General features: G+C 41.4%; 1 protein-coding gene across 3 annotated transcripts in view; it reads right to left on the bottom strand.

The window, feature by feature from the left end:
* Positions 1–26,730, bottom strand: part of diaph2 (diaphanous-related formin 2) — a 567,387-nt gene that overhangs the window by 312,443 nt on the left and 228,214 nt on the right. For all 3 annotated transcript variants that reach the window (XM_055643895.1, XM_055643898.1, XM_055643897.1), the window contains exon 18: positions 9,544–9,673. In XM_055643895.1, coding sequence (XP_055499870.1) covers positions 9,544–9,673 — 130 coding nt within the window. The remainder of the gene's footprint in view (positions 1–9,543; positions 9,674–26,730) is intronic.

Raw genomic sequence — 26,730 nt, 5'->3', positions numbered from 1 at the left:
CATACAGGCAAAAGGAAAAAGTGCAAACTCCACACAGTTAGCAATGGGGACTGAGGTTAAACCCGGATTGTTCAAGCTTTAAGGCAGCATCACTGTAGGTTGTGCCACTATGCTGTGCTGCTGACTGGGTTATTCAATTCTACAGGTTAGAATTATGAAAAACATGGTAGCGGATGCTGTACTAATAACGCTACACTTCACAAGGTAATTCCATATTCATTTTATTATTCTACCTTATGCAATGGATGCAGATTCAGATTTTTGTCTTTTAATTGAATTTTTTTCCCCACTCTTCTCCAGCAATAATGCATCCCCATGTTTTCTTAGAGCTAGTTGAGAGTGCTACGTCTACAGTTCATTTAACTTACATATCAAATTATATGCAAACAATAGACTGGCTCCTTTGAATTTTCATTAGCACAAAGAATTGCAAATAGTTGAAAAAAACATAATTGAACCAGGCAAGCAAAAGGTAAATCGATTTTAATGCAGATAAATGATTCACAACACTACCCACACTTCTAAGGGATGACTGCATATGATACAAATAGAGCTAACTTGTTTGCCAAAGAGCTAATTGCATAAAGCCTGCCTCTAGCATTAAATGCACACTGGTTGTTTTGGCAGTTCTTCACACCTTGTTAACTCACTATACTGATAAGCACTTTAGAAGTGTCAGCAATATCATTGCCCACCCCATGAATTTTTTCTTTGTTAGCAGATTAGGAATTTTTTGTCTCGTTTTTCTAGGTCAGTGCTGGAATTAAGGAAAGTTGGATACACCATCAACCAACATGAAATGACCAAGGAGTATATGTTTCACTGCACTGTAGATTTGTAGTCCAGCAGTTCAAACAATTGTCCTGACTTGTATATTCTGCAATTTTAACCATTTCCTCAGTAAAAAAAGATAATCTCATGTGGCATTAAACCATGTGGATGAAAAATCTCAGACTTAATCCCTGGCCTATATCAAGTTAGCTCATCCTAATCAAAAACTATAACTTTACCAAAGATTATCAACCTGTTACATCATCTTCGTTTTACATTCGAAATACATTCGAAATAAAGAATTAATAATAATAATAATAATCTTGATGTTCCTCGAACCACAGTTGCTGCATGACGTACTGGGTACTTTCATCATTCATGCTTATTTCAGATTTCCAACAGGTTTGTGCTGCCTTCATTTGTCTTCCTCTATTTGTACCTCCTCTCGAAGATAAACTGCAATGAACAAGCCTTCACCACCTTCTCAGCCGGCATCACCAGGATTTGCATCTTTTATCTATTTTGGTCTCCAACTTCACACAAACATTCCATTTGTTTTGTTCACCATTTTCCCTTTTTTGCAACTTTAATCACATTTGGTTACTAATTTCCAATTTTAAAGGGAAATTAATTATGTTTATTTCTCCATAGATGTTGCCTGAACTGTTTAATACAGATCCACCATCCATTTTCCGCACCCTTGGGACAAAGATCCATCTTTTATTTATTTGCCTCTGTACTCCACAATTTGAGATTTGTATACTTGCATGCAATGTATCCTTGCATGCAATGACTGCTTGAAGTCTGCGATTCATGGACATCACCAGTTGCTCGATGTCTTCTCTGCCAGAAGGTCTGCCAGGCCTGTATTGCAGCCATCTTTAGCTTATGCTTGTTTTGGGGGCTAGTCCCCTTCAGTTTTCTCTTCAGTATATAAAAGGCATGCTCAATTGGGTTCTGATTAATTTCAACCACTCAAGAATTTACCATTTTTAGGTTTGAAAAACTCCTTTGTTGCTTTAGCGGTATGTTTAGGATCATTGTCTTGCTGTAAAATGAACAGTTTCTCTTTCTACAAACACTGCCTAATTTGTTGACTATTCCCACGTTTTGTGATTCTGTTCAGATTTCCAACTTCTTGCATGACCAAAATTGTTTGGGGATATAAAATAAACATTATATCCTCTGATTTTTAATAGGTTAACAAGTCTATGCTAAAAAAATAAAATATATTTTAATGTTGATTTATCATTCATACAGTATATTATTGGCAGGGGAGAGGGTCCCCAACAGTTGGGGAAGAACTGAGATTCATCCCAATTTTATCATGGCCATTAGAATCTGTTTTTTCAGAAATGTATAGGAAAACTCCATGACAAAGTGTCTATCTACTCTAAAATGCTCTGCATTTTCTTCATCCTTGGGGATGAGATGTTCAATGGACTAGATAGATGAATCTATAGCTCAATGAATTTTGATTAGGCTATTTGAGAAAATGAGTAAACATTATTATAATTGTTTCCACAAAACACTGAACTGCATTTCAACCATTTAATTAACATTCAGTTATTACTTTCTTAGTAAACAGTTGTGTTCCTCATTTGCTAATTCTCTGAAACACGCTATCAATTTACAAAACCATTTGTAGCATTTCTAACATTTAAAAAGAAATGAGTGGTTTAAAATTGATAAATGAAAACAAAGCCAGCTTGTCCACTTTTTCAACCTGAAAATAAGACCATGTTTAATTAAAAATGCTTTATTCCAAGAAAAAATAATTATGAAATAAGCTAGCTGCTTTGCAATTTAATATCTAATTTATAATAATTTTCATTGAGATCGCCAGTCCTCCAGACCCCAAAATGATAATAAGCACGGAGCAAATATGAGCTACAACAGATCACAATCTGTGAGCAGTGAACTCATTTGATTGCAGCATATAACATTTTTATGGCATTCTGATGTGAATCAATATTTGGAAGATTTCGGCAAAAAATGCTACATCTTTTAGTAAGTAAGGATGTTAGCAGTTTGAATATTTTGAAAGGATTACATTACTCCATGCTATTTCACTGTTGTTCTTCTTTTGGAATGCTGAATGTCCTAAATTTAGCCAGTGCGCCTCAAGTTTAATTTTCTGGGACTACCACAACTACTAAAGGGTCTGTCCCACTTAGGCGACTTTTTCGGTGACAGCCGGCGACAGTCACTGTCGCGGCGTGACGCCGAGAAACCGGGCCTCTACAACAATGTCTACAACAGGCTGTCACCTAGTCGACATCAAGCTATGACAAGCTACGTCAATCGGAGTCCCAATTCTTTGTGACATGCGACGTCAACCCACGACAACACCCACGACAACCAAAATCAACCTACGTCAGTCCACGACAAGCTACGGCAAGCTACAACCCTGACAGCGTCAAGTGAAGACAGGTGGAGCGGTGCACTTTTTTTCAAATGATGCAACATGACTTCTCGTGACGCCGATACTATCGTCGGTTGACGTAGCATGACGTAGGCTGCCGCCACTTGAATTCACCGAAGTCAGCACCTGGCGACAGCCAACGTCAGATGGCGTCAAACTGGCAACAGCCCATGACAACCTACAACAGCACCTATGCCAGGAGAAGTCACGCAAAGTCAAGCAAACGGTCGGCGAGAGGTTTTGAACATTTCAAAACCAAGCGGCGACAACAAAAAGGCCACGACACTTGAGGCAACAGCTCACGAGAATACAGGCGTCACGCCGTGTCACCCTGCGACCTTGTGGCGACAGCCTATTTTCCGGCTGTCGCCGAAAAAGTCGCCTAAGTGGACAGGCCCTTAACTGGATTACCTCAACAATGCAGAACATCATACAGGTGTTGATTACTCTGCAAGATCCAATGTCTTCCTTCTTCCAGAGGCCAAATCCCTCCTCAAGTTAATTTAAGTCCCATCCTGATAAACACTTAGGTCGTCAGCTCAAACCAGGGTAAATTCATAAAATTACAAATAATTTATCCTCAGTAATATATATTACAATCTAGCTTCCCACAATTAATAAAAATAACATCTCCTCTCAGTTTTACCTATCTTAAAAGTATCACATATTTTCGTCATCACATCCATTTCTCTGTATATTAGAAATTGACCCAGGCACCAAATTGAAGAAATCCAGTTTCCATCCTCTACCAGTTTACTCCAACTCTTTGCTTTCAGTCTTACAACTAGTAACCATGCACCCAGCTACAGTTTTCTTGTCTAAGATATTCACTGTTTATTAAATATTCATTCATATGTTTTGTGCAATATTACTGAAAATCTTTTAGAAATGTGAATAAATAAAATCTACTGCATTGTCATTGCCTACCTACTCAGGAAGGCTTGTCAAATTATTCTTACCAATTAAAAAACTATGTAGTCTTTTTAATTACAGGTGTCTAGTAGCTGAATGCCACCTACGTTACACAGTCAGTGTGTACCAAATCTTCTTTGTAGGTTCGTTGCTGGACAATTCAATAGGGCATGAGGACATAAGAGAATGCTGATGTTGGAATCTTGAACTAAAAGCAAATTGCTGGAGGAACTCTGTGAGGCATGCCACATCTGTGGAGGGAAACATTGACTGCCATTTTCTTTCACAGATGCTGTCTGGCTCGCTAAGTTTCTCCAGCAGTTTGCATTTTGCAATAGTAGATGAGGCCCAAACAAAACTGGACAGACCTTATGTGAGAAATCAGCCATCCAATTCTCAGTTAGCAAGCAAGGCTAATAAGAAACATAAGTGAAGTGAATGATTGGGATGGAAGATTGTTCATCAGTTCAGGATGAGAAGGGCAAGAGTAAGTCCAAGATTTGAAGAGTTTGGGTCAATCTGCAGTCAAAATGGTAGATTCAGTCCACAAGATTAGTGGAGAATGTTAACCGATGTGGATTATTTTCAGGGAGGGGGTCCAAAGAAATGGGGGGGGGGGGGGAGTGAAAATGTGGAGTTAGGAAGCTAGATAGGAATAGTCAGGCACAGGTTACAAGCTATGGTGAAGGAGAGGAAACGTTGCCTGTTTGGAAGTGCCTGACATTGTTATGAGGGCCCTGAAGAACAAGCAAGTCTAATACTTAAGAGAGCCAGTTGGGCAACATGGCTGAATTCTACATGACCATGCAAGTATACCCTGATGTAAGCCTGAAACTTTACGAAGGCTGGTGTTGGCATGACTGGCAGTGGTATGGATTGGTAAGATAGATCAGCCATAATTGGATGGGCTGAATGGCCTAATTCTGCTCCTAGAACTTATTAACATCAGTTGATGCCCATGCACAATGTCTAGACATATGGAGAACAAAAAGAAACAATATGATCTTCATTGAATTCATCATAAGCTCCTGTATTAATTTTTTGAAATTGAATTGCAGAATACACAAAATAAAGATTCCATACAATGTAGTTTATAGACGGACAATTTCTTATTTCTTTCAGCAAAAATGCAATTATCTTTTACTTTATTGACATAAAAGTGACTGCTCTATAGTTTACTGGACATGTTTTTAATCCTTTCTTAAATATAGGTATAATATTAGCTATCTGCACACTCTATGGTGCTATATCTTTTATTAACAACATTACGTTTATGTAATAATGCCTCTTCTATTTCTTCACTAAATTCTGTTAAAACCTGTTTGGGGACAGTGCTGTTTATAACTCAGCCACACAATTGACTTTATTGGAGTACAAATTGAATGGAGTGTAAACATGCACAACAATATAACTGACTAGATTAAGTTAAAAAGCAGGGTATGCATTCTTAAACTGAAGAAAGAAACGTAATGTTCTGTAAAAAATGTCTATGCACATTCAGTGATTTATTTAGTTAGATATTAAGTTTGAAAGCAAATCAGATAAATGTGAGTTCATGTTGTGAACATGTCTAATGGATAGGGAATTGGGGGGAAATGGGAGGGAGGAAATACAGTTTCGAAAGATTATGACTGATTTTACTAAATTACACTGAAACACTTCACCACATACATAAAAAAACTTCAGAGCCACCAGGTAAATTAATGCAATCAGGGTTCGTACACTTGGATTATCTATAAATTCAAGGATTTTTCAAGGGGACTTTCAAGGTCCAAAAATCCTATTTTCAAGGGCCAAAATCCAGCAAACATTGATGGTTTATCGGAGACTTGTGTATAGAAACATAGAAACATAGAAATTAGGTGCAGGAGTAGGCCATTCGGCCCTTCGAGCCTGCACCGCCATTCAATATGATCATGGCTGATCATCCAACTCAGTATCCCGTACCTGCCTTCTCTCCATACCCCCTGATCCCCTTAGCCACAAGGGCCACATCTAACTCCCTCTTAAATATAGCCAATGAACTGGCCTCAACTACCCTCTGTGGCAGAGAGTTCCAGAGATTCACCACTCTCTGTGTGAAAAAAGTTCTTCTCATCTCAGTTTTAAAGGATTTCCCCCTTATCCTTAATATAAATTGCTTAGTATTGGATGATTTGATTCTGTACCAAATAAAAGTAAGTGAAAAGGTTGGCTGGTCACCATCTCAGATTTGATTGAAAATCATGTTTTGCACTCCTCTGGTACAAAGAACACCAGAGAAAATCAACTTTCAACTTAAAGTTCCTTTGAAGTTATGAACCATCGATATAGCTCGAATTATTGCCAAATGCCATTGGAATTTGGAGTTAAGACCTTGTTTTCTGTTGTGTTACTTGTGTGCTCTGATATACAGGCACTGATTTTCAGGGAAATCTGAGAAGGTGATCAGTCAATCCATTAGTCCATGTTGCACAGAATGAGACTAAACTACATAATAATTAATGACACACAAGATGGTTAATTTATCTATATTCGTACTTCAATAGAGCACTGATGGTCCATTTTCTCATCTCTTAGTTGGTCAATGTGAAACCATGATAACAGAAAACTTTGCTTTTCAACCAGTCCCTGCAAACCTGTACTGTCCCTGCCTGCTTCAAAGTCTCCACTATTGTCCCTGTACCCAAAAAGACAAGGATTGCTGGTATTAAAGACTACAGGCCTGTCGCACTGACCTCTGAAGTCATCAGGCATGAGACAGGAAAAGATGGAAAAAAGAGGAAGAGAGATGGCGGTCCAGGGGACATTGCAAGGGGCTCCTTCCAAGGGGCACAACCCCTGGCGGGGATAAAAGGTGGCCGCGCCCCTTTTATGCAGAACATTTTTGATAACTGTACCTTGAAATTACAGTTTTCTTGCCTGTTTACCCTTAATTTATACTGTAATTTTTTTAATTGTACCTTAAAATAAGACATTTTACTTACTTGTCACTTCTTAATTTACACAGACAATTTGTGATAAACATACCTTAAAATGACACCAACTCCTTGCTTGTTTACACTTAAGTCATATTGAAAATATTTTATATTACACCTACACCTGTAACATGATACCTGTTCCTTGCTTGTTAACTCTAATTAGAGAGAAGTATCCTTTACACAGGAAATTTTTGATAATTTTTTGATAATTATACCTTGAAATGACATCTTGCTTGTTTACCCTTAATTTATACTGTAATTCTTTTTAAATTATACCTCACAACAGGGGCCTCCAAATCTTTCAGCATGAGGGCCCCATTATATATTTGGCACATTTTTGCGGTCCGTGGGAAAAAATAAAGAAATGCCAGTTTTATAAATTTAATGAACTCACAAAACAAATGGAAGAAATTAAAAATAAAACATGTTGCCATCAATCAAGGTTAACCAACAAAATAATAAAGTTTTATGCAACCACATTAATGGGAAGGATGGAACTGCTTTTTTTATTTCAAAATGTAATTGAAACCGTCAACTTGATAGCCTACGGCAAACCGATGTGTAACTTCCCACGCTATCCAGTGTTGCAGCGCTAATTTTTTTAACCCGGAGCTGTCAAACAGGGGAGTTATTTCAGGTTTTGCTGGTCTCCCAAGAGGGTCAAACAAGATTCTAGCCTATCACTACATCTCAATGAATAACTAGTACAATAAAACATATAATGGGCCTGTGATTTTTTTAGGCGACCTCATGCGACTTGGCTGTCGCCTGTATGGTCATAAGTAGTCTCCTCAGTCGGCCAAAGAATCGTAGCGTTGTTCTGGGCGCCGCTGGATCTTGAAATGTTCAAAACTTTTCGGCGACTGTCGTTGACAGTTGGCTTGACGCCAATGAGTGTAGCTTGACTTCTCCTGACGTAGGTGCTGTTGTACATTTTCACCAGGATGATGTAGGTTGTCGCCGGTGCTGACTTTGGTGAATTCCATAGACGACTACCTACGTCAACCTACGACAGGTACAGCCGACTGAATTGTCTTTAAGGTGTCTTCAGTTGGCGCCGACCGGGTCGAACCATGTCATAGCTTGTTGCGGGTGGACGTAGGTTGTCGTAGGTGCGGTCGTAGGTGGACGTCCTAATGGGTCGCCAGTTGTCCGTAGCTTGCCGTGGCTCGATGTCGACTAGGTGGTAGGTTGTTGTACACATTGTCGTATACATTGTCGTAGGGGGGATCCAGATCGGTTTTTCGGCGATCTGCTATGACTATGACAGTCGCCGGCATTCGCTGAAAAAATCGCCTAAGTAGGACAGGCCCATAATACTTAATTTAATGAAATGACAAAATATTGCACGATTGCACTCACTAATTATCATGAAATATAATTATAAAGCAAGTAAAGAAAAAGACGGTGATCATGTATTTTTGCAGAGGTGCTGGCCCGGCACCAACTTGCCATGACTCTCCAGCAGCTCTGTGCCCATACACACACACGCTCCCGCACACACACTCCCCACACACACACACACACTCCCACACATACCCATTCCGTCAACACTTGCCTCTCCACCGGCCATCAGCGGGCCAGCGCCGTCACATCACCAGAGTTCCAGGCACCAGGCCCCCAACCTCCACGATGCAGACAGCACGCAATCTGACTCTGCTGGGTCCTAGTGCTCCTACCCTCCCTTCAACAGGGGACGTCGTTAGCAAATATATCTAACAATGTTTCCCGACTTTTAATAAAAATACGCATTATAAACGATGAAAAAAAGCCACAGTACTCAGCATGAATCAATACTTTTATTATAAGAAGTGAATTTTTAAGGCCTTTCAAGCCTTAAGGCCTTGAAAAATAGTTTCAAATTCCAGGACTCTCAGGAACCGTACGAGCCTTGTGCAACATCATAAAATGAGTAAACTGCGATTCAATTGAGGCTACTGAATGCATGAGTAATGTTTCAATAGTTATGTATACTGAATAACCAATCAAATTAAAAATAATAATAACGTACATTGATGCATAGAACAATACTTCTATAAAATGGTAAATGTCAGCAATACAAGTAAAGAATCTTAAATGTATGGGGATATTTATCATTGTATGTGTCTGATTAGTTTACAGACTACAGATGATAATTCAATATGGCTATATGAAAGTTTAAAACATTGTTTTTGTTTAATTGCTCCCAGATATAATATTTGTGGCCTAAATAGGTCTACAATTACGTGCTCTGGTGAAATGCCGAAAAAAGGTAAGTTAACTAAACACTTGAGTAACTAATTCACTGTAATAGAAACAATGGAGACTGAGTGCTCAGAAAGCTAGTCTGCATATGTCAACATTAAGGAGAATATGCTTGAGCAAAGTTCAGGTTGAGTTTCAATTTAACATTCATTCACATTTAAAATGACATCAACAATTCTTCTCCCAACTATGATTATATCATAATAAGCATCACTCAATTCATAGACATACCTTTACTTGCACTTTCTATGTGGCTTATTTCATCTGTGAATTTCAAGATGTCTGGATATTTCTCTTCAGAAATCTCTGCTAAAAAGTGCATCAGTGTTACCTTCTGGTCGACTGACTTGGTGTCTTTAAGCTGCACAGGAAAATGTTAAAATGTTTAGATAATAGCAATGTAGTTTTTATTGACAATAATTATTTTAACTGCAATATTTCTTATTTTCAGATAAATTTAATTTCTCTATTACATCTTTTCCCAATATGTATAAATGACTTAGCGAAACATAATCTACAGCAGACAATCTATTCCATAACATTCCCAATGCAACCCTTCAACCTGCGTGTCAAGCAATCTGAGGTGACACACTCAAGATTCCTTCTGTAGAGAAGTAAGCAATTTTTATTTATATAGCACATTTAAATCAACTCGCATTGAAACCAAAGTGCTGTACATAGATGAAATTGGGTTTCCATACAAAATTAAAAAATAGAAAAGACACAACACACTATAGAATTTAACATGAACGTCCCCCCACAACAGAATCAACATTTTCCACTGTGAGGGAAGGCAGTAAAAAGTTCAGTCCCCTTCATCTGTCACCCGTGGTCGGAGCCTATTTGAGGCCTCCGCAGTTGCCGCAGTGGAGGCCCGATGTTTCAGGCCCTCGCGCCGGGATGATGGAGCTCCAGCTTCGGAGAGGCATTGGAGTTCTCAATCGGCCATTTCCTACCGGAGACCGCGGCTCCCGAAGACCACAGGCCGCGCTGGGCGGAGATTCACATTGGCGACCTCGGCGAAAGATACCAGACCTCCGCGATGTTGAAGTCAGGGCCGCCTGCAGCTGGACGCTCCGCAAACACAGCTCCGCGATGTTGGAGTCGGTGGTCTCAGCACCCCGGAGCTTACCACACGGTGTTCCTCGGTAAGGCATCACCCGCGCCGCGATGGTGCTACAGCGCTGCGCCACCGCTTGTGGCAGTTTAAAATTCCATAACTTCATGCATTGGAGCAACAAAGAGTTGTTCCACTCCACATCAAATCAATTATATTTATTCCACAGAAATCACAAATATTCATTTCATTTTAAAGGCTTCTCCCCAATTGGAATTTTTTGCTCGGATGTCACAATTAATGAGGCAAAATTATTCACTGTACTTGCATCAAATTTTATCTCTTTTCCACAAAACTAAAAATATAAACACAAGCACCAATATATTATTCAAGAAGGCATATTATATGTATGATGCTGTCCATAAACAATTGAACAACTATATCAGGTCTAATCCTTGCCAATATTAGTTAACTTAGGGCTACTAAATATGGCAATTTTTTGGAGTCATGGAAAATTTACGACAATGAGTAACTCAACAGAGTATTTTTATAAAGAAAAGTAAATCATATAAATATATAGATAGTATGAATAACCTTTCTTTAAGGTAGCTTTGTTAGCAATTTTCAGTTTAGAAATGTACAGGTTCAGATTTTGCAGTGGTAATGTTGGCAAAACTTTTGTGTTTCATGCAACTGACAGCAACTTCAGGATCCTCATACCTACAATTAATGTGAATTTGGCAGTCAACTGGCATGCATTCAAAAGCAGCATTGTTTACGTTGAACTCTACTGGACTGAGGCCAGGCGACAACTCCCAGGCACCTCCCCCTATTTATCCTTGGATCATGACCCCACAGAAGAGCACCAGGCCTTAATCTCAAGCACTATTACTGATTTCATCACTTCCGGCTCTCTGCCCTCTAAAGCCTCCAACCTTATCGTTCCCCAGCCCCGCACAACATGATTTTATTTCTCCCCAAAATCCAAAAACAGAACTGTCCTGGCAGACCCATTGTTTCTGCTTGTTCATGTCCCACCAAATTAATTTCCACATATCTCGACTCCATCCTACCCCCTTGGTCCAATTCCTCCCTACCTATGTCCAAGACAGCACACAAGCTCTTCATCTCCTCAATGACTTCCGTTTTCCAGGCCCCCACTCCCTCTTCTTTACTATGGATGTCCAGACGCTCTACACCTTCATCCCCACCAGGAGGGTCTTAAAGTCCTCCGTTTCTTCCTCGACTGCAGAACCAGCCAATTTCCGTCTATTAATACTTTCCTCCGCCTAGCAGAGCTGGTCCTCACCCTCAACAACTTCTCCTTCGACTCCTCCAACTTCCTCCAAATCCAACGTGTATGGGCACTCGCATGGGCCCTAGCTATTCCTACCTCTTTATAGGGTACGTCAAACAATCCCTGTTCCAGGCATACTGAACCTTTCCCCGAACTCTACCTCCGCTATACTGTCGACTGCATTAGTGCTACCTCCTGCACCCATGCAGAACTCACTGACTTCATCAACTTCACCACTAATTTCCATCCACTCAAATTCACTTGGACCATCTCCGACATCTCCCTTCCGTTTCTGAATCTCAACATGTTCATCACAGGAAACAGACTATTGACCAACATCTACGACATACCTATTGACTCCCATAGCTATCTTGGATACACTTCTTCCTACCCTGCTTCCTGTAAAGACTCTATCCTCTACTCCCAATTCCGTCTACGCCACATCTGCGCCCAGGATAAGGTGTTCCATACCAGGGCATCGGAGATGTCCTCATTCTTTAGGAAACGGGGGTTCCCCACTTCCATTATAGATAAGGCTCTCACTAGGGTCTCCTCAATATCCCGCAGCTCAGCTCTTACTCCCCCTCCCCCATTCGTAACAAGGATAACAAGTCCCCCTTGTCCTCACCTTCCACCCCATCAGCCGTCGCCTACAGCATATAATCCTCCAACATTTTTGCCACCTCCAACGGGATCCCACTAATCGCCACATCTTCCCATCTCCACCCCTTTCTGCTTTCCAGAGACCGTTCCCTCTGAAACTCCCTGGTCAACTGGTCCCTTCCATCCCAAACCACCCTCTCCCCAGGTACTTTCCCCTGCAACTGCAGGAGATGCAACACCTGTCCCTTTACCTCCCCCCTTGACTCCATCCAAGGACCCAAACAGTCTTTCCAGGTGAGGCAGAGGTTCACCTGCACCTCCTCCAACCTCATCATCCGTGTTAACCTACCTGATCTCCCGGTGGCTCAGCACTTCAACTCCCCATCCCATTCCCAATCTGACCTTTCTGTCCTGGGCCTCCTCCATTGTCAGAGTAAGGCCCAGCGCAAATTGGAGGAACAGCACCTCATATTTTGCTTGGGTAGTTTACACAACAGCGATATGAACATTGACCGCTCTAACTTCAGATAGCCCTTGCTTTCTTTCTCCATCCCCTTCCCAGTTGTCCCACTAGTCTTACTGTCTCCGCCTATATTCTATCTTTGTCCCACCCCCTCCCCTGACATCAGTCAGAAGAAGGGTCTCAACCCGAAACGTCACCCATTCCTTCTCTCCAGAGATGCTGCCTCACCCGCTGAGTTACTCCAGCATTGTGTCTACCTTCGATTTAAACCAGTTTCTGCAGTTCTTTCTTACACACTGTTTGCACCTATCTCTAATGCAATCAAGCTGAAATCACTTGAACTGATGCATATTTAAGTTTTCTTGTATTCATCCAAATTGAAAACTGATCAGATTGTAATAGAATCCAACATGATCCTTACATTTTGAGCTTGAAAGCATTCTAAATGTAGGGTGGGGGGAATTTCTTATGAAGTGGATTTCTTGATTTTCAAATCCTTGATTAAAACAGGTGTCGAGGGAGAAGACAGGAAAATGGGGTTAGGAGGCAGAGATCAGCCATGATTAAATGGCGAAGGAGATGGTCCGAATGGCCTAATTCTACTCCTATAACGTGAACATGGTTTACAGAAATCAGTATGGCCCACAGGATGTGTCATCCATTAAAATGTAAGATGGGGGAGAAAAAACAGCAAGAACCCACTGTTCCATCACTAAATATTACATATAGCAAGCAATGGTCTGTTTTTTTCCCTTTCATTTCATTCCTTTGGAGTGTCTGGGTGTCATTGGCAAGGCCTACACATATTTTTATGCTAGAAATGTCGCAAACAAAATGTATTGTTGCTACAACTACTGAATACTGGAGCCGGACGACCATATTTCCGTGCCCAACATATTCAGCACCATTAATATTGAAAGCACAGTTCTTTCCCCCAAATCCACATTTAGAAATGTACCCAAACATACTTATTTCAGAACTTCCCCAATCAAATGATTTTTTTTCAGATTTCTAATATAAATCCAACTTTTGATGCAGCATCTTGTCTATAATAGTGAATAAATAATTTATCAAATGTCTTCTGAAATTCCAAATCACAGGTTCAACATGTGTATTTGCTATCCTGTGCCAGAGCCATGCAAGGGAGGGTAGTATTGGAGGTATCTTCTGAAGTGGTTTTAGGAGGTCAGTATGTACCACAGGGTGTGTCATTCATTAAACAGCTCCAACTGTTGACCTTCACTTCCAATGGCAAATCCGGCAGAGTGAACATCATTGTTAGGAGTTGTAAATTTGTTCTTTGTAAATTTTGTAACTGCTCAAGAAATATATATTCTTTCGCCACCATTCTATAACTATCATTGCTTTCTCATGAGACACGAACTCTGCTCCTGTAGCATAATTATCCCTTAAGATTTCTGTAGTCTCTATGAATGAACATTCAAAACATCATTTCTGAATCCGGTACTTCATTCTCCAGACATGTTTTTTAAATAGTTGTGTCTATTTCATTCGTGTACCTTATTAAGCTCCATTTATTTTCTCACTGTGATAAATTTCCCCAATACAGGCATAATTGCCTGGCTGCCATTCCAAATCTGGGAACTCTTTGTTTTGATTCCCTCATCTTTGGGTCTCAGAAATTGTCTCCTTAACGAGACATTTCATTGACCTTCAGGAAGTGTCTTTGCACACAATAATGCTTTCTATTTCCAACATCTCTGCCATGCATGGCAGCAAAAATGATAATATTCTTATGTACACTGATGATATAAAATTCTTCTTATTGATATGAGATTTGACATGGTGTTTTATATTTTGTTGTCATCAATATATCTTAGAAACTATGTTAAATCATTCAGATCTTATTCCCATGATTACCATATAAGTTTAATCCACATACATATACTGTTTCCATTACAAATTCATAATAGATTGTTATTAATTTGTTATATCATATTTTTGTAAATCAGCTCTTAAAATCCTGATCACTCAAAAATGTAGATAATCAAGTTGCATATAACATTAATTTAACTGTCATTTTAAAGGTGGTGTTAGAACAGTTTGGTGCTTGTAGTAAACTATCTAGTTTATCAACTAACTTATAAATGTATTACTCAATTATTTGTTCATATCAAACTGGGGTCCAAAATGTTTATTGATATGGAAGCAGTGAAACAAGTCAGGAAACAAGTGGTTATTGCATTAAATGTTATCGCAATGTTCAGCATATTACGATGGCATTTTCTTCTCCTAAAAGTGGAGAATGGTGCTAGTCCTACACAGATGGCCATAACGCACAAATGGCCATAACACACGTGTTATGGCCATTTGGATTATGGAAGTACAACCTTGGAGGATTCACAATATTACGACCAGAAATTTGAGATGCAAAATAAAAATTCAGCTCGCAGAATTTGTGTGGAGAAAAAGTAAATAAGTCAACACAAAATCCATTTTTCCTTGATGCATGCACAGATGACAAGGTTTTGAAGTATGCTTTCCCACTATAACACGGGGGGCACCTGAAGTGTACTCCACTTCTGACTATTGAAGCAGGATGACTATATTTTCCTGCCTGACATTAGTTAGTTTAGATTAGTTTATTGTCATGTGTACCGAGGTACAGTGAAAAGCTTTTGTTGCGTGCTATCCAGTCAGCAGAAAGACAATAAATGATTCCAATTGAGTCATTTATATTGTATAGATACATGATAAGGGGATAATGTTTAGTGTAAGGTAAAGCCAGCAGGGTCTGATCAAGGAAAGTCTGAAGATCACTAAAAAGGTAGATAGTAGTTCAGCATTGTTCTTTAGTTATGGTAGGATGATTCAGTTGCCCGATATCAGCTGGGAAGAAACTGTCCCTGAATCTGGAGGTGTGCATTTTCACCCTTCTATACCTTTTGCCTGATGGAAGAGGAGAGAAGAGGGAGTAGCTCTTGTGTGACTCATTCTTGAGTATGCTGTTGGCCTTGCCGACATAATATGAAGTATAAATGCAGTTAATAGAAGAGAGGTTGGTTTGTGTGATGGTTTGGGCTGTGTCCACAATTCTTGCGGTCTTGGATGGAGCCGTTCCCAAACCACGCTGTGATGTCTGATAAAATGCTTTCTATGGTGACGTTGGAGACATTCGTGAGAGTTGTGGGGGACATGCCAAACATCCTTAGCCTTCTAAGGAAGTAGAAGCGTTGGTGTGCTTTCTTGGTCATTGCTTCAATATGGGTGGTCCAGGAGAATTTGTAGGTGATATTTACTACGAGGAATTTGAAGTTTACAACCATCTCTACTTCGTCACCGTCAATGCAAACTGGGGGGTGGGAGATTGCAACCTTCACAGTTCGACGAATGCAATCAACTCGACGTGCCCAATCAAATAAGACCAAATAGAACAAGTTTAGGCTGTGCACGCCATACGCAAGAAGAAGAAGAATGCAAACTAGGATATACGTACTTCATTGAGTCAATTATTATGTCTTGCTGACGTTGAAAGGTTGTTGTCTTGACATCAGGTTCTCATACTCTATGCTCCGTCTATCCAGCCCATAATGGTGATGTCGTCTGCAAATTTTTAAATCAAATTAGATTTATATTTGGATGTACTGTCTTAGGTGTGCAAGGAGTAAAGAAGGGGACTGAGAACGCATCCTTGCGGAGCCCCCGTGTTGAGGATTATTGCAGAGGATGATTTGTCCACTATCCTCACTGATTGGGATCTGTTGGTCAGGAAGTTGAGTATCCAATTGCAAAGATGAGTGCTAACACTTTCTGACTGTTCGGGCAGACAGGCACTGCAGAGAGAGTAACAGTGGTCGGTACAACTCTGGTCACATCACGGTGAAGGAGCGTGTGTATGGCCCGGACATTCAACAGATGGCTGTGGGTCTCCGCTTATGCTGTGTGCCCTGGAGATTCTCACATGCCGCTGTGGTGGCTGTTTAAGTCTATGTTTAATCTTTATGTAGTTATGCATCTTTTGTATGACTATGGTAAATCAAATTACACTGTACCTCAGTACACGTGACAATAAAGGACCATTGAACCATTGACACCAAGTTCAGTGAGTTTGGTGATAAGCTTGGATGGTATAATGTTATTATAGGCAGAGTTTTAGTCCATGAATGGGAGTCTGACGTAGGTGTCTCTATTATCCAGGTGTTCTTGGGATGAGTGTTGAGCTAGGGTGATGGCATCGTTTGTGGACCTGTTGTGGCGGTGGGCGAACTGCAGTGGGTCAAGGCCGCTGTAAATTCTGGATTTAATATGTTCCATAACTAGCCTCTCAAATCATTTCACGATGGTGGATGTCAACGCCAATGGATGGTTGTTGTTTAAGCATGAGGTCTTGCTTTTCTTCGGCACTGATGGTGGTCATCTTGAAGCAGGTGGGTACGTCAGAATGGAATAGGCAGTGATTAAAGATGTCTGCGAATACTCCCACGCAGTCCACGCAGCTACTAAGGACACGTCCAGGAACTCCATCTGGGCCAGTTGCTTTCCGTGGGTTTTTCTACTCAGGAAGGCCGATCTAACCTCTGCTACAGTCACCCTGGGGAGAGGCTCACTGGAGTCTGAAGGACCAGGTGCCACCGCCCTGTTGGCCTTCCGCTCGAAGTGAGCATAGAACGCATTCAGTTCATCGGGTAGGGTCTCACTATCACTAATGACGTTGCCTGACCTTGCTTTGCAGCTAGTTATCTTATTCAGACCATGCCACATTGTCCGTGTGTCCGAGTGATTATACTGAGACTCAAGTTTGTCCTGCTTGGCATCATTGGTGGCTTTACGGAGATCATAGCGAGTCTTCTTGTACCGCTTCGGATCGCTTGAAGTATGCAGCAGATCTGGCCTTAACCTGTGAAAGTACCTCGTGGTTTATCCATTTTCAGAGTATTAATATTGAATGCAAATCTCTCCCAACCCTACTTTCAAAATCTAATTGCTGTCAAATTTGAGGACAAATGTAAGTGATTTGTCCCTCCATTTTTTCACACATTGCGCTCATGACCAACTAAAAAAAATAAATAATTGGTTTAATATCAGGGCTCGAAGTTAGCAATTGCCTGGATGCCAATGGCCAACCAAAGTGCCCCGGGCAACCTAAATGCCAAGTCATTTTGCCCGGCTTGGCATGGCAGATACTGGTTTATACCGAAGATAGACACAAAAAACTGGAGTAACTTAGTGGGTCTGGCAGCATCTCTGGAGAAAAGGAACGTGACGTTTCATGTCGGCGGCGACGATGTAGTACGGAGCAAAGATACGGGGTGTGGGATGACAAAGGGTCGGAGCGAATGACGGGCCCCGCACAGCAGCGGCTAAAGATCCTATAGGATCTTTGTCAGCGACAGCGGCGGCAATAGCAGCTCCTCCTCCTCCTCCTCCTCCAGCACCCCGCCTGCTCTGATAGCGGCCGCTGCTTGCCAATCCGCTAACGGGATTGGAGAAATGGGGAGGCCCCATTCCGCCGTCTGAAGCAGCTGCACCGCTCGGCCATGCACCTTCTGTTGGCTGGCAGAGGAGGATTGGCGGTGGCGAGGAGACCCCAACTGCCTCCCCCTTTGGCGTCGGCACTTGGCGGTGGACATGGATGGCCAAGGCAGCGGGGCGATGATACCGTCCCTGTCCGATGAGCGCTGACCTTCCTTCCTCCCCACCCCCCCCCCCTCTCTCTCTCTCTCTCTCTCTTGTACTCCCCCGTTATCCTGGGACTCCTCCTCTCCACTGATCCCCATTCCTGCCTCTGTTCAGTCCTCACTGACATCCCCTGTGCTCCCCTCCCCATCTACCCCCCCACCATCTATTCATCCTGCACTGATCTCCCTATCTACCTCACATTGATTCTCCTGCCACCCCCCCCTTCCCCATCCGTCCTACACTGGTCCCCAAAATCATCCTGTACTCAGCCCCTTTCCCATCCATCCAGCACTGCCCCCCCTCCCCCATTCATCCTGTACTGATCCCCTCATCCATCCTGTATTGATCCCACCATTCATCCTGTACTGATCCCCTCATTCATCCTGCACTGACTATGACTGAAATTGACTAAGTTTGATAATGGAATGCATTCAAATATGTTTTAAATCCCAATGTTATTATTTGTTTTAATCCATAAAGATGGATTAATTAAATTGTGAACATGTGAAACATTAAAACCACAGTGTTCGATTGTCACTGATACCGTTGACACGTTATTACATAATTCATTTTAATGGCAAATCAATGCTCTTACTATAGCGTATCAGTACTGTTATTTAATGAGCAACTTAAAATTAGCAATTTAATGAGTAGATTGGCTATAGCATGTTAGCCAATCAGAAATCTTAGTAATTATTACTCCGCCTAATTATAACATTCATAGTGTAAGATCCTACCCACTGCCTACCAGTCAGAGTAGCAGTGTGAAAGTGTGATGACCTGCTTAGTAGTTAATGACCTGAACAATAAAGATGCTTGTGTTTCAAAAAAAAAATTAGGTAGCTCCTTACCGTACTTTCCCTAAACTTGCGCACTCCAGGCAAAGAGACTGATCCTGCTGTGACCATGATAATAAATAACAAACCCCTGATTGCCAAAGTCGATACCGTCGCCCGTGTGAACGTCATGTCACTCAAAGTGTTCAACAAGATAAGAACCACTGAGCTCATGAAAAAAGACTCCTCCACTCTAAATGCTTATGGAGGAGAAATTCTTCACCCACTGGGCAAAGCCGATTTCAAATGTACCATCAACGAACAGACCAAGGACTTGCTATTTTACATCGTTCAGCCAAGTTCTGAAACCCTGCTAGGCATCAATGCGCGCCATGACCTGGGTTTGGTCTTTTTCGGGTGTGCTGTCCATAAACTGTTTGACAGGGGAACCAACCAGGCAGATGCAATCCAACTACAAAGATTTGTTTGACAACAAACTCGGCAAACTACCTACAATATACAAAATCATTGTTGACCATAGTCACCGCGATCGTACGTGCCCCTCACCGCATTCCGCATGGTATGCGTGAGCAAATACACGATGAACTGAAACGTATGGTCTCCATCGTAGTCCTTGCCGAAGTCAGCAAACCTTCTGATTGAGCTTCCACCATGGTTGGCACCACAAAGAAAGTCAAAAAGGAGTTACGCATCTGCATCAATCCTAAAGATTTGAACACAGCAATCAAACGGCAACAATACCCAATGAGGACCACCGAAGACGTAGCGGCGCAAATCGGTAACGCAACGGTTTTCTCAGTCTTGGGTGCCAAAAGCTCATTCTGGCAAACCCCGTTAGACCGTGCTTCATCGGCATTAACAACATTCGCCACCCCGTTCGGCCGTTTACCGATTCCTAAGAATGCCCTTTGGCATCAATTCTGCCAGCGAAGTTTTCCGGCGTGCAATGGAACAACTGTTTGCAGAATTCCCCAGTGCCATCATAGTTGACGACATTCTAGTTCATGGCCGCGATGCCACCGAGCACGATGCCAACCTACGTAAAGTACTGGACTGTGCCAGAGACATCAATTTAAAACTGAGCCCACTGAAGTGCAAGTTCAGGGTTCCCGAAGTCACTTACGCAGGTCACGTGTTCACCAGCAATGGGCTAAAACCAGCAAACCACTTAAGCCACTAATCCAAGGTCAAGTGGTTCGGTTGCAGACAGACAAAGGACATACCAAACTGGGGTTCATCCTTGGTCCCGCAAAGGAACCACGTTCCTACCTTGTCGATGTTGGTGGTACCATCTATAGACGCAACCGTCAACACCTCCTTCCAGTGAAGGAAGGACGTCCAGCATTCCAGGGTGCTGACGAGCCTCCACTGAACTTTAAAGTGATCCCTGTTCCAGCCGTTCCAGTATCTGCTGCTGCTACTCCCCAACACCCCCTTCCCCTTTTGTAACGGTTCACTGGTAGCCCCGCGATGGTTTTCCCCTAAGGTCTCATCCCAGAGCCCCTCGGGTTCACCCAAACGTGCCCTCAACTTTTCGGAAGAAAAGGTTGATGAGGCAGCTCCTTATCATACGAGGACCAGGCGTGTTAGCAAGCCGCCGGTTAGATATCGCGACTATGTTTAATCAATGTTTAACCAATTAGGTTTAGCCGATACTATTAGATATGATATTTTGCATTTAACAATTTATTTACTCATGGTAGTGATAACGCTTTATCTACTTTTCATTTATAGAAGAGATGTAGATTGGCTATAGCATGTTAGCCAATGAGAATGCTTAGTACTTATAACCCCGCCTAATGATAACATTCATAGTGTAAGATCCTACCCACTGTCTGGCAGTTAGAGCTGCAGTGTGAATGTGAAATGACCTGCTTACTAGTTAATGACCTGAACAATAAAGATGCTTGTGTTTCAACCTGTGTGAGTCTGGAATCTTTACAATTCACAACTATACGTTGAATTTATCCAGGTTTAACTTCTAGTCGGTCATATACATCACAAATTTGGTCGGGCGATATTTCAGTTGAAATTTTACCGTTAATTCTGAAGTGGGAATGATGGAAACAGTGTTTATCAATAATTTAAAAAAAATCTGGTGCATACAAATTGGGTATCTTCATTGCTGTTCACAACACATACATTTAATCTGAATGTCCGGTAATGAGGCATTTTGACACCTTTCAACATGTTACCATAAGAACATTTGCTGCAGTTATGTCCTTTGGCCATCTCTTGTCAGTTAGTGTAATGTAACCTGTCAGATGGGTATAGTCGGTTTTAACAGCTATTATCATAAAATGCCTTTAGAAATTTCCTTGCAACCTGTATATTTTGTTGTGGATAAATTATGTGGGAAGCGAGAGTGTTTCTGTAAAAATAGCAATAACGACCCATGCTATGGCCATGTCATGATAATTTTCGGTTCTTCGCAGAAAACATGTTTGCATCAATCTGTAGTGCGCATGGTTAAGCATATATATGACCATGGTCCAGGATTTATTGACACAGATTGATCATACACTGAATAATCCAACCACATTTTTGTTTGGAAGTGGAAAGAAATAATAGAAATTGTGTAAAAAGAGTTGAGATACCGTATTATAATTTTGCTGCATGTGATTGTGGTATATATCATGTCTTGATTGGTGAATATGGTTAGTTTGTGACTTTATTTGAAACAGATGAAACAGATATGTGAATGCTTCATTGAGCATAATTCCGACAGGTAACTACGCACTTCGTCGAGCACATTATCGCACAGGTCATGCAAGCCGTCTTAAATTGACCACCTAAACTGTCATTTGGCAACCTAAAAAGCTGCCTAAGTTGCCTGGCTGGCAACAGGGAAAAAAAGTTAAGTGAGAGCCCTGAATATGCTTATGTAAATGATCTGAGTAACAAGAGGCAAAAGTGGCTTAAGTGGTTTTTAAGATAGTAACTATAACAGCATGCAAAGGCAAGAAGCTGTTACAGCTTTGATAAGGCTACAACTGGAGTGTTGATTTCTGTTTCAGTCACTGCATTGTAGAAAAAATGTAAACAGAGAGGCACAGAATTGGTAGGCACTGCCTGGGTCCTCAACAGAGATCTTTGTATCCTCTTTAGCCATGGGCGATGTGAAAGAAAAGTAGAGGCATGACATCAACCATCTAAACTTTTCCACTCACCTTACCTACTCTAACCTCATTCCTTCTGAACGTACAGCCTTCCGCTCACTCTGCAACAACCCTGACTTTATCGTCAAACCTGCCAACAAAGGAGATGCTGTAGTAGTCTGGTGAGTTGATCTTTACTGGGCTGAGGCTAGGTGCCAACTCTCAGCCACCTTCTCCTATTTACCCTTGGACCATCACCCGTTATGAGCACCAGGCCATTATCTTACAGGCCATCTCTGCTTTTATCACTTCAGGCTGTCGGCCCTCCACAGCCTCCAACCTTATCGTTGCACAGCCCCGCACGACCCAGTTTTACTTTATCCCCAAAATCCATAAACAGAACTGCCCTGGCAGACCCATTGTTTCTGCCTACTCCTGCCTCGCTGAAATCATTTCCGAGTACTTCAACTCCATTCTAACCTCCCTGGTCTACTCCCTCCCAATCAATGCCCAAGACACCTCACACGCCCTTTGTCTCTTTAATATTCTTCATTTTCCAGGCTCCTGTTCCCTCATTGTTACTTTGAATGTTCAGTCACTCTACCCCGCCAATATTATTAAATTAAATAAGACCTGACAAAAGTAGACACACAGCAGCTACTTGCAAATAAATCTACACCCGACAAGTGGGAATCAATCAAAACTGAAATAATTAAATTTCAGAGACAACGTGTTCCAGCAAGGATGAAAGTTTAGGAAGTAAGTCCAATGAACTGCAAATGTCAAGAAACATTGAGGATGGTTTAAAGGAAATGTATGGCAGATATTGAGAACAGAAATTGTGGAAAGACTCTCAGGAGTATAGAAAGAGCAGAGGGATCCCTAAAGAAATTATGAGGGCAAGGTGGGCTGCACAAAATATAATTGGCAGACAAGATTAAGCCAAACCCCAAACCATTTCTTAATATACTCAGAACGGTATGCCCAGGGAAAATACAGCACCACTGGGAACCAAAGTGGAATTCTGTTGTTGGAGCAAGAAGATGTAAAAAATGTCTTCAATGATTACTTCTCACCTGTAGTCATGTTGGAGAAGTACATTGTAGTTGGAGAGTTTACGGAGAGAAACTCAAGAACAAGCTTCAATTAAAAAGGTACAAGATAAACCCTTAGACTTGATGAAATGTATGTCATAAGAAGCAGAGGAGGAGATTTCTGGGAATCTGAATTTTTTTATTTTTGCTAGCCGCAGGTGAGGTGTCAGATGATTGGGGGGCAGCAAATTAGATACCATTATTCTAGACAGGTAGCAGATATAAACCACACATATACAGGACTGAGAGTTTACCTTCAGCAGTAGGGAGATAATTGAAAAAATATCTGATTCAATTGAGAAACATTTGGTTGGGCAGTGATTAACCAAACATAATGGGAGAACCTATCTGATTAATTTAGCTTAATTTTTTTAAAGATAAAAGTATCGTATGGATGATGTGGGTAGACATAAATGCTGGAGAAACTCAGCGGTCGAGACCCTTCTTCAAGGTATGGATGATGTGGTTCAGGTGATCTTCAGTAAGGCCTTTGACAGGATCCCATGTGGGGAAAACTGGTTCAACTGATGAAAGCTCATGAGACCCAAGGCAAGTTGACAACTGAATTCACACCCGACTTGGTTACGGGGAAAATGGTGGCGATGGTAGAGTTATTTTTGGGATTGGAAGCCTGGAAATAGTGATGTAACACAGGGATTGTGAGACTCATGGCCTTAGGCTACAAGATGATAATGATGAGATGGTAAAATTGATTAATAATCGCAGATGGAATTTAATACTGAAAGTATGAAGTGATGCATATTGGAGGACGAAAAAGGACAACGCTTTTACAATGAACTTTAGGGTACCATGAAGTAGTAAGAGGGCCTGTCCCGCTTACGTGTCCTTGGCATGGAAATCACGCGACCTCGTGGTCCCGTTGAAGCGCACGGGCATCGTATGGTCGCGCAGGGTCGGTCCCACTGAGAAGCGCGGATGGGTATGGAGTTGTGCGGGACATCGCGCGGGGCACCAACATTTTTGTCGCGGACAAAATCTTTGCGCGCCAACGGCCTGTCGCGTAACTGACGGCCAAAGTGGGACAGGCCCAAGACCCTGGCACGACGCAACGTCTCACCTCCAACAGCAGCAGAAGCAGGCAAACAATCGCCAAACTCGGCCTGGGGCTCACGGCCATTGCGGTCCGGATACGCCCCCACTTCTACTCCAAGAGCAAAATGCAGGAGTAACTCAGCGGGACTGGCAACATCTCTGGAGAGAAGCAATGGGTGATGTTTCAGGTCAAGACCCTTCTTTTCAGACTTATGAAGAGTCTCAACAGGAAACGTCATCAATTGCTTCTCTCCAGAGATGCTGCCGGTCCCACTGAGTTACTCCAGCTTTGTGTCCATCTTCAAATGATGTCACGCGCTCCAGAAGGCTGTGCGTACGCATGAAATCGCGCGCGGCCTTCGCGGGACCGTCGCGGCTCAACGCGACCATAAAATCGCGTAATTTACGTGCCAAGGACACGTAAGTGGGACAGGCCCTTAAGTGTACAAGCCCAAAGATCCTTGAAGGTGGCAGCACACGTAAATAAGGTGGTACAGATGGCACATGGAATACTTCCCTTCATTAGTTAGGGCGCAGGGTATAATAGCAGGGCATTAGTAGTACAACTTTGTAAAATATTGGTTAGCCCACAAATGGAATAATATGTGTGGTTCTGATTACCACTCTATAAGAAGGATGCGACTGCACTTAGAAGAGTGCAAAGGAGATTTATTTGATCAGCGTGTTTCAAGTTACGAAGAGAAACTGGAAAGGCTTATTTTCTTTGGTGTGGAGAAAGTTGAGGGAGGATCTGACAGGGTATGCAAAATTATGGGTGGCATTTCCCCATAAACTGCGGGATCTAAAATTAGAGGATATGGATTAGTTAAGGAATTAGAGGGAAATCTGAGTACAAACATTTTTTTTACTCACAGGATGGTTGTAATCTATAATGCACTGCCTGGGGAGGGTGGGAGAGCAGTTTACAGACAGATATGGGCAAATACTTAAATCACCAAGGCAGAAACAGACTAAGTGTTGGCAAATGGGATTAGTACAGAGGACTAGATAATTCAGATCACTTATCGTATGCCAAATGATCTATTTTTTGTGCTGTATGGGTCGATGACTATATGTGGCAAATGGTCTTCTTGGATGCTGCAGTGATGATCATGGGTCGCACAAAGTTTATCGTAGGGAAACTTAAAGGACTCTTTCCTCCTTGCATTTGATTTTATTACACTGACCCACCAAATCTTAAAAAAAGCAACCTTTGAAATTACCATCGTATTTAAGGCGTAAATATTATTTAGCAGGTAGAAAATTGTTGCTTAAAAAAAAATCAATGTTTACATCAATATTAGTTGTTTTACTGATAAAGATAATGGAGTTGTTGTCTGCATCAACGTTTTTCCAATCACTCAACGCATAAATCAAGATCATTTACAATTTAATAGCTGTAATCCATAGTCATTCTGTTGCAATCACCCCACAATCTTTCCACCCACTGGTAGAAAGAGGCCTATTAAGATAAATGGTTACAAAAAGAGTACACAACAAAGTATTTATTGATTTAAAATCTCCAGGAATATTATAAAGTACATAAGAATATGTCAGTGATCTACAAATGTTTATCCATCTTACACTGGACCCGGGTAATTAATATTCTCAATTAGAATGATTCACTATTTAATAATTAATTTCACGTGTTAATTGTTTCTTTTCTCATAACTTCCCAATGCAAGTTATTTATACAGGAGGATGGTTTCAATTATGCTGACATAACTTCTCGTTATTTACTCAAGTACCTGTTTTTCATGTGAGTTTAAACAGCATTTACACCCTCAATTAATTTCTGCACATGATGGGTTTCATGCATTGCGAGGGGTGAAAATGTGGCTGATCATTTTTCTTCTTCCTAGTTCAGGGATGGCAAGTTCAACTTTACTGTCTAAATTAAAACAAGCTAGAACTGAAATTACAATGTTTCCTGGTCTGTCTGATGAATATTTACCCAAACAACCTTTGTGAGAAAACAACCTCACTTTACAGCATCTTGTCAAAACACTAAATTTATAATTGGAAGAGGATTGCCAGAAAATGAGTTGTAAGCATGAATAATTCAACTGGTGTTGAAGATCAAGCATTTTCATACCAAGCAACTAATTCTTTCAACAAGAAAAGGAAAAAGAAAACAAACAAAAAAATTCTACGATCACTCCACCCACAACAAAAATACCTTCTGCAATAAAGTGCCAAAATTAATATGAGATTATTTTGTGGAACATGAAAGTAGAACATGAAATCTGTCAGCCAATTTTGACGCAGAATTCAAACTGAACAGATACTGAGCAGAAGCAAATGGTAAACATATGA

This window comes from Leucoraja erinacea, chromosome 12 (assembly GCF_028641065.1).
Source record: "Leucoraja erinacea ecotype New England chromosome 12, Leri_hhj_1, whole genome shotgun sequence".
Taxonomy (NCBI): domain Eukaryota; kingdom Metazoa; phylum Chordata; class Chondrichthyes; order Rajiformes; family Rajidae; genus Leucoraja; species Leucoraja erinaceus.
Note: the sequence above shows the minus strand (reverse complement) of the source record. Positions and strands in the feature narration are given on the sequence as shown.